Source organism: Cavia porcellus, unplaced genomic scaffold, assembly GCF_034190915.1.
Source record: "Cavia porcellus strain 051 isolate PalLab524CR breed Dunkin Hartley unplaced genomic scaffold, mCavPor4.1 scaffold_1, whole genome shotgun sequence".
Taxonomy (NCBI): domain Eukaryota; kingdom Metazoa; phylum Chordata; class Mammalia; order Rodentia; family Caviidae; genus Cavia; species Cavia porcellus.
In genome coordinates this window covers 153,343,918-153,353,434 of record NW_026947484.1, presented here as the reverse complement: position 1 = coordinate 153,353,434, position 9,517 = coordinate 153,343,918, and the positions used below count along the sequence as shown (strand labels likewise).

Below are 9,517 nucleotides of genomic sequence, written 5' to 3'. Positions count from 1 at the left end.
GGTCTATGCATCAACTCCCCGCGTGGCATGTAAACATTACCAATAAAAATAAATAAAAATTTTAAAAACCTGCAAAAAGCATCCCGGTCTCCGAAGGTTTAGCCCTCGGGGCACAAAAAGCGCGTGGCTCAATCGGATTTCTGGAAAGCACAGTGCAGGGAAGCTCATGCAGGGCTGAGGCGTCAAGCGTGAGCCCCGCTTCCTTGGCCTTTAACTTTTAGCATAAGGAGTCGGTAGGAGCTGGGAGCAAAGCGGGGATGTTGCAGATGCACCGCGAGGGACGGCAGGAGCGTGGCTGCCCGGGCCCAGGTGTCCCCCACCTCCTGAGCCAGGTTACCTTTCACTCCAGGAGAGGGAGCTGGCCGCGGGTCCAAGTGTCCTCCCATTGCCAGGAGGAAGTGGCCCGGGCTCGGGCGGCCGCTCCCCAGGAGGAGGACCCGGAGAGGAGGTGGCCCCGCCATTGGCCGCGGGCGCTGTACCTGCGCGGCCCGGGCGCAAAGTCCACGGCGGCGCAGGTGGCCCCGGAGGCGCAGGCGGCCCCACGCCCTCGGCCAGGCAGGATGCCCCTGCGGCGGCTCGGCAAGAGGAAGACCAAGGGCAACGAGGCGGCCAGGCTGGTGGGGGCCGAGCCGCCCCCCGGGCCGCCCGGGCCGCCCGCGCCGCCGCCCCCGCTCATCTTCCACGCGCAGCTGGCGCACGGCAGCCCCACGGGCCGCGTGCAGGGCTTCGCCAGCGTGGCCGAGCTGTACGCGCAGATTGCGGCCGCCTTCGACCTCCCGCCCTCCGAGGTGAGGCTCCCAGGTCGGCCAGGGATGGGGGGCCTGAGCCCCAAAACCAGGGCTTGCAGGGAGGGGTCCGTCGGGTCAGGTCCCGCGAGGTGATGGGAGGCGAACAGGGCAGTCCCAGATGGAGGAAGTGACTGTCCCCGGACTGCCAGGTCCAGCCTCACCTCAGCCTCGGAAGCCGGGCAGGCGATATTTCCGAGCTTGCTCAGGCGTCACAGATGCATCCGTCGCAGCTGAGCCCTCCGGAGCCAGGGTCTGGCTGGTGACGGAGCTCCCTGGTCCCTACCTGGACCTACCTGGACTTTGTTGTCTCTGCAGGTGCGGGGCAGGGTGCGGGGTGCGGGGGAGTTGAGGCCCCTTCTGGGGCACCAGAGCAAGGCCCACTGTCGCCCTCATTTCCAGCCCAACACCAGAAACCCTTTGGGAGTGTTGCTAGGAGTTTAGGAAGCTGAGCTGTGACCAAAGGGGACTGTTTTAAATAATAGAATCATAGTTAACTACACGGGGCTAGTGAGCAGTTTTCATGGGTTAGATCAGCCTTAACGTTCACATCCTATCCTCTAGAGAGAGATTGAGAAATTTAATTAGATTGCGTGCCTGGAGTTGGAGTTTGACGTGGGTGTGATCACCAAGTGCTGGTTTATGAGGAGTTTTATGTGACCATTTTGTGGTTACCCAAGAGATCTGACACAGGTGATCAGAGATGGGCCCTACAAACTGTTTGGTTCACATTGCGAAGAAAAGGCCAAGATTCTGTGTCCTGGATTTCCCGGGAGTGCACAGGGGCCTAGGGTGGTCTCTGGATGTCTGTTACTTGAGTTCTTTAAATCTGTGTTTACCAGGGTTGTTCAAGTGAAGTTGAAGTCAAAGCAGAATTCCAAGAAGAGATGAAAGAGAGCTTAAAGTGTAACTGTTTGTTCTTTCAGAGGGCACTAACGAGCCAATCACAAACTCATTTTGTGCGTTATTTACTGACTTAGGTACTGACAATACTTCGTTTGCATAGGACTTTTCAATTAATAAAACACTCCTTTCTTAATTAGAAAATCACTTTGGAAGGAATAAGCACTTTAACCTTCTCTAAGTGAGCTAGGTGATCCATGAATAAACTTGAATGTGGATAAACTCAAATGTGGATACAAATTCTACCATTTACATCATACCAGCATGGCTTTGAACAAGTTTAATGATCTTGCTTCAGCCCTCCAGAAAGATAAGGCTATCCACTGTGAAGACTCGAGTTGGTACAGAGAGCTGGCAGATTGCCTGGTATACACTTCGTGCTTCATAAATTGCAATTAATATTATTAACACCTAACAGTTAAATGAGGGGCTGGGATGCAAAGAGACTGGGCCTTGGCCAAGGTCATAAAGCTTGCAAAAAGAAAGCAGGGTTGGTTTTTAAACTTGGAGCTTGTGATTTCTAAGCTGGTGAGCTTGTTAGCTGACAACCTTCAATATCTGTCCCGTGACCAGGGCCTGGGGTTTTACATTAACAGGTTTGCCCATCGTTTAGATACAACATTATTCTGAGACATGATTTTATTACATCCATTTAATTCGTTCAAGAAGAAAGAATTATTATTAATATCTTTGCTTCCCAGACAGGTTGCTGTGGCTTTGGGATTCAGAATTCTTCTAAAATTACACACAGTAAACAAAACAAAATGACCCCCCCCCCAAAAAAAAAAACCAAAACAAAACCAAACCATACAGAGTAAGTGGCACAATCTGGATTTAAACTCAATTACTCTCACCTCACAAATTCTGTGGAGCTGTGTTGCTTCCCAATTTTCCCAGTCTCTTAGAAATGTCTTGGCAGCCATGTTCAATGTTTTCAGTTTCCACATGCTGACTTGCAAGATAAAATTCCAAGATAATGAAATCATGTGTTTTGATGGACAATGTCAAGGTCATAAATAGTTTTTATAGCTCCCATGTGTGTTCCTAGCACAGTTATGCATGTCACCAATATCAATGCAAGTTTTCTATCTGAATTCAAAAGAGTTAATAAGTAGTTGCAGGATAAAGGGTCGGTCATCGGTCATGGTTACTTAGTACGTCTTAAATGTCTCGGTAGCTGACTTTGGAGCAGAAGTTAGATGTTAAAATTCAGTTCACACTGGGGAGATTCCATCTCCTCCCCATTCTCCCCACATAGGGGGATAAAGATTTCTCCTGGCGAGGACTGAATGGACGCTAACTCTGGAGCTAACTCGGAAGTCCTGCCTTTTCATGAGAGCTGGCTGTAGGGATATAAACGGTGTTCTGTGGGAGCCACATTCTTCACCAGGAAACAGCAAAGGACTGGTGTCCAATGGAGCAGACTCAGGTGGACTTCCAGGGCCATCAGGTGCCCACAATCCTGCCAGGTGTGTTGCCAACAGTGTGCTTGCTTTGTCCCTACCAGGACTCTCTTCCTTTTATAGTTGGGCAAAGTGAAACCTTGAGAAATTAAGCAGCCTACCCAGAATCTCTGGGTCATAAGTTTACAGAGCTGAGATTTATTTCTGTTTTGGGATTTGTTTTGAGACAAGGTTTCTTGATGTAGTGCAGGCTGGCTTTAAACTCATTATGTAGCCCAGCTGGCCTTGAATTTGAGGTGATCCTCTTGACTCAGCTTCTTGAGGGCTGAGATTATAAACTTGTACCATCACACTGTTTTGGAAAACATTTGTTTAAACAAATGGTTTTCCTCATAAACCACAAAAAAATATGTATCGCCTCCAAAAGATGCTGTTGTGAAACTCACAGTTTGGATTTTAGCTATTTCATGGTTCTTGAAGGATGAAGTTGATGAAGCCTTAAATCATTAAAGATTTAGGGTACAAGTGCCCAGCCTATGGGCCAGTGAGGTCCTGAGAGCCCAGTGTAGCTGAAGAAGCCAGTGAGGTCCTGAGAGCCCAGTGTAGCCGAAGAAGCCATGCCCCAAGGTTCTGCCATCGCCATCGGAGCAGCATGGGTGAACCACCACCCTGTGCCTCTCCACCTCCAGGAACCCCGGATGGGAGGAAACCAGGTGACTGGTCCAGTCCTCTACACTGAGGGATCAGCAGCCCATGCAGGAAGCACCTGGAATGTAGAAATGGGCTAATTTGGAGGAACACAGGAAAATGTCAAAATAATGGAGCAAAATACAGTCTCAGACCTGTAGCCCACACAGAACAAGTTCAGGAGACACACACAGAGTAGAAATTAGAGATCACAAACCTGAAATTTCTGAAAAAGTAACAACAGAAATAAGCAACTCGGTTAGTTTTATATGCCTGTGTCTAATAGTCTGGACAGCTATTTTGAAGATAGCCATTGTTAATTTCTTATTATCTTGTTTTGAAGCCCCGTATCATTTTCTTTGTTTTGTTTTGTTTTATTTGATTTTATTATGTCTGATGCTATGGGCAGCTGTTTTGAAGATAACAAAATATATTATGGTAACCATTGTTGATTTTTTATCTTGTTTTGAAGTCCTGTTTTACTTTCATGGTTTTATTTTGATTGACTTTATTCTCTTTAAAATAAAAAAATTAAAAAAGATATACTAGCTGGGTGTGAAGTGCATGCTTATAATCCCTGCATTTGGGAGGCTGAGGCAGGAGGATCTGAGTTTGAGGCTAGCCAGGGATATACAGTGAGTGCAAGCCAAGCCTCGATTATACAACCAAACACTGGTTAAAAAAGAACAAACTGGGTGTAGTGGTGCACACCTATAATCCCAGCACTTGAGAGGTTGGGGCAGGGGGAATGCTGTGAGTTTGAGGCCAGCCTAGGCTACATGAGGAGTTCAAGCCCAGCCTGAAGTACATAATGAGACCTTGTCTCAAAAAAAAAAAAAAAAAAAAAAAAAAAGAGTTGTTACATTGAAACAGATGGTCAATTATGCAAGAAACCCTTGTATTTGACATCTCTTTTCCAAAACAACTAAATGAGCAATTGAGTAAAAAGAAAAAGAAAGTAAATTAATCTGTTAAAACAAAAAACAAAAAACAGCTCATAATGCAAATGCAGGGACCCTTTTCCAGAAAATTGAATGCCATCTTTGAAAACCTTGAGGTTATATAAAAAGTTGAGTCATTTATGACTATTGCGTAGAGATGTTGAGCACAGTCATCAATCTTATTGAAGGGGCCTTTTGAATATTTGACTGCTCTGATTGCTTGGCGAGGTGCCTGTGTCGTGACATGTTCTAAATGAAATCTGTGGTGTAAGAAGAGAGTGTAGGAAGAGATGGATTTGAAAGCTTTTTAAAGAAACACATCAGAAGCTTTTCAGGTGCAGTAACTGGAAACAGAGACTTGCTTTCTTTATGCAATTCAGCAATTAGCTGTTACTTCCTTTGGTTATTATGGATCCGGTGTGCTTGGGATCTGAGTGTGTTGGGTTTCACATTGTTCTTGATTTAGGAACATCTGCAGATAAACAGTGAAATGTCTTGGAGGTGGCACCCAGATACAAACACAGAATTCCTTTAGGTTTTACATGTCCCTTATTCACGTAGCCTAGGGGTAATTTTTCAACATTTTTTGGAGGCCTGCATTTTGACTTCCCCTCAGCACATTGGGTCAGGTGTGAAATTTGCTTTCTAACTTATGATATTATGTCTGGATGGCTGGGCATGGTAGTGCATGCCTGTAATCCCAGCACTCGGAAGATTGAGGCAGGAGGATGACTGAGTTCAAGGACTACATAGTGAGAACCTGTCTCAAAAAAGAGTGTTAGATTTTGGAGCATTTTGAATTTTGAATTAGAAATGTTCTATCTGTATCAGTTTGTGTGGTAATAGATACCAAATAATTCACTGAATGAATAAATGCATCATTTCTGTGATTCATTCTCTCTTCTGCCATATGAAGTAGCTATTTTAAGCATTGCCATTGAGAAGCAGAAAAAGCAGGTGTTGTTATTTGTTGCTGGTGTTGCTGTTTTGAGACTGTCTCACTATTTTATGGGGGCTGGCCTTGAATTCCTAGGCCTTGAATTCCTAGCAGTGATCCTCCTGCTTCAGCCTCCTGAATAGCTGTGCCTGGTAAGAAGTGTGATTTTCAAAGCCTAATGCCCTGTATTCACAAGCATGCTATTATTTCTCTTAAAATGGACTAACTAACCTTTTTTCTGGTTGGTACCTGTTTGCAGTACCTAATGCCTAGGCTCCTTGGGGAAGTTGGCATAGATCTGAGAGGCAGCCTCTTCCCTTTCTCTCCCCTTCTCTGCTCATCTCTTGGTGCCTGTGTTACTTTTCTTCTGTTGCTCAGACAAAATACTCGACACCTGAAGTTAAGGAGGAAAAGTTTGTAGAGGTTTCAGTCCATGATCGGCTGGCTCCAAGGCAGGGTGGCGTGGCAGACAGCAAAAGCAACGAGAGAAGAGGAGGGGGAAACAAGCCTCTTTTCTGTCCTTGTATCCAGTCTAGTGGGATTAAGGTGCTGCCAATCCCATTGGTGGATTGATCCAGCAGTCTCTCATCTTTAGTGCCAGCACCCTTAATCCCAGCATTGCACTAGGAGTGAATCGAACACTCTAGATTTAGCCACCTCCGAAAAAACTCTCAGAATACATGAGGCTTTGGGGGACATCCAGACACAAACTGTAACAGAGCCCTTCCCACATAACCTCTGGGTGCTCTCTGTCGCTCTCCTCTTTGCTAGCCTTACCCCGCTATTTCTCCTGGACCCCCCCTCCAGAGCTCTGTCTCTGCTGAGATGCTGTTTTCATCTCGTTCTCTGCTCAGAACCCTCCTGACTTCCCCATTTTGCTTGGATCAAAATCCAAATCCTTGATGGGCTTCTGGCCTTATTCCCTCTGCAGGTCACTCTCTCTTTTTTTTTTTTTTTTTGTCTTTTTCCTTTTTTATCGGTACCGGGGATCGAACTCACGACTGCCTGCTTGCAAGGCAGGCGCTTATGCCGCTGAGCTAAATCCCCAGCCCCTAGGTCACTCTCTCTTCTGTCCCAGCAGCTCCAGCCCCTGGTCATCCCTCAGGGGAAGCCGAGGGCTTTTGCTCTGCTATCATGGCACTGAGCCTCTTTCTCCAGAACTGGCTCCGAGGCTCCCAGTGAGGCTGACTTGACCCTCTGTCTTGATGCACAGCATCTGCTCGCTATTCTGTATGTCTGTCTGTACTCAAAGCCAGGAGATCACTGACTGTCTATTGTCTGTGTCCTCCACCTGTCTGTCTCTAGAAGCTCCAGAATGGCAAGAATTTTTTTCTTTTCATTTTACTGATGCAGACCCAAGGGTCTAGCGCAGTGCCTGGAACATGCTTGGAGATGTGTTATGTATAGGTACCAACTTCCCACGGGGAATGTAGACACTATGTGCTACACACGGACAAGAAAAGAAAGAAAGAATCAGTTGAATAAAATAATCCTCAGACTTGTGTATCTTTTGCATAAAGGTTTTCTGGGGAATCGGAACCGAGGATTGAACCTGAGGCTTCTGCACTGAGTATTGTTTTGTTCCTGTTTATTTTTTATTTTGAGACAGGGTCTCACTAAATTGCTAAACATTCAGGTTGTCCCGTTCAGCTGAAACTTCTGATCTTTCTGCTTCAGCCTCCCAGAAGACTGGGATTACAGAAATACCCAGGAATTCACTGAGTTGTATGCAGCAACCCCTCACCTCCAGTACCTGGAGAAACAAACACCCCCCCCAAGAAAAGAGGGGGGTTGGGAGTTGGTCTTTCTTTGTTTCTTTCTTTTTTGAGGCAGGGTTTTGCTATGTAGTTCAGTAGTTTAGGCTGGCCTTAATATATATATATAGTTTCTCATATAAGCCAGACCAGATGATATTTAAATTTATGTGTCTGAATTATTTCACGTAATATTATGATCTCAAGATGTGTCCATTTTCCTACAAATGCCTCAAGTTTATCCTTCTTATGGCAAAGTAGTACTCCATGGTGTATGAATACCATATTTTCTTTATTCATTCATCTGTCAGTGGCCATATAGGCTGTCTCCAAAATTGAGGTGTTATGAGCTGGGTGTGGTAGTGAATTCCTGTAATCCCAGAACTCAGGAGGCTAAGCCAGGAGGATCCCTTGAATTTGAGGCCAGTCTGGGTTACATAAGGAAGTTCAAGATCAGCCTGTACTACATAGCAAGGCCCTATCTCAAACAAAAAAACAAACAGAAAAAATTAGCAGTTATGAATTGTGCTGCTATAAACATGGGTGTGCATGTACCACTGTAATACGATGCCTTTAACTGTTTTGTGAAGGCATCTAGAAGGGGAACAGCCGATCAAATGGTATAATCCAGACTTAGTTTTGAAGATGCTGCATACTGATTTCATGGTGCCTGTACTAGGTTACAATCCCACCAGTGACACTGTAAGTTTTAATAGTTTCCCTGAGAGCCTCGGGTGCCAGGCTGTCACCTATGGGGGCGAGTGTGTCTGGGTGCCTCTGGATTATTCCAAGGTCCCTGCCTGCCTGAGTGCTCTTCCATGGCTTGGACATTCACCTGAACTCTTCGAGCATCTCTTAGGGACAGGATATTGAAGGATTTACAAAAGCCACGGTAACAGGGCTTCATGAATGGATGGGCCATTGACGTCCTGGAATTGGTGGATTTCCTGTGTGATTTAAATAGTCAGGTGGGGCTTACTTCTTTCTTGTTAGAGAAGTGCTGAACAGAGAATTTGAAACTGAAGTGGTGATAGCAGCTTCTGTCAATTAGAGAGAAATAAAAGAGTGCAGATAAAATGTTTCTGAACTCAGGGAACTTTAGGAAGTAGAATTTCATGCATATAGTGCTGTCAGACATAGTAATATAAACCTGCAAGAAAGGTGTTTTAGAATTTGAGATGTGTTTTCTGCTTTTCTGACATCAAATCTAAAGTGTGCCCATTTCGCATGGCGGTGTAGTTGCCCCAGAACTTTTTAGATGTGGCAGCAGCAATCCGTCTCCTACAGTTTTCCGCCACTGTCCTGTCCCGTCCCCTGGCTTCTGTCACACCCTGCCTGTCAGCTCTTCCTCTTCCATCTGTGACAGGCCCCTGCGGTGGTCAAGTGGCATCTGGGGAAGTGATTGCTCCCTTACTTTGTGCTTCATGCATGCTCTGGAGCTCTTCACAGAAATATCTCTATAAAACAGGATGCTACAGTGGGCACCGTAGTAAATGACATTATATTTTAATAGAAAAAGTAATGGGTGTGCATGATAAAAATCCCAAAATACGTGGGTCACCTAGAGCCACGGTTCCCTTATTCTTTCCCTGGAAGCATTTGCTCTGGCCTCTTTCTTGACTGTCTTTCCAGAAAATTCTCCATGACTTTAAGTATGTGTGACCGTATGTATATATCTGTGTGGGTATTATCTTCCCCATACCTTTTGTTTTGTTTTGTTTTTTGAAACAGGTTCTCACTATGTAGCCCAGAGCTGGCTTTAAGCTTGCTGTAACCCTCCTACCTTAGCCTCCTGAGTTCTGGGATCACAGGCAGCACCTCGCTCCAAGAATTATATTTGAAACTAATTGTTCAAGGAAAAGTAAGAAATACTCTTGGTGCCGATGCTTACCGAGATAGACAGAGGACAGAGGACACCCTGTGAAAGTTTATGGGCAGTTGCCACTGCTTCTCTGGCTTGAGATCCAAGAAACAGGCTTGTGTCACTCACTTTACGAATTGCAGCTCTGCTATTTAGGGTGTGCTGAGTGTTCCGAGGCCTGGTGATTAAAATGTGGCGTAGGAAGTAGAAGCTTGGACAAACTAGTATCAGGAAGGTCCTGTGGCT

The 9,517-nt window shown here is 45.7% G+C and overlaps 1 protein-coding gene across 1 annotated transcript in view; it reads left to right on the top strand.

Moving 5' to 3' along the window:
- The first annotated feature begins 242 nt into the window (after positions 1-242).
- The window catches only part of Gipc2 (GIPC PDZ domain containing family member 2), a 69,356-nt gene continuing 60,081 nt past the window's right edge, over positions 243-9,517 (top strand). The window contains exon 1 of the mRNA XM_063257867.1: positions 243-788. Within this exon, the coding sequence (XP_063113937.1) occupies positions 258-788 (531 nt within the window). The 5' untranslated portion in view covers positions 243-257. The remainder of the gene's footprint in view (positions 789-9,517) is intronic.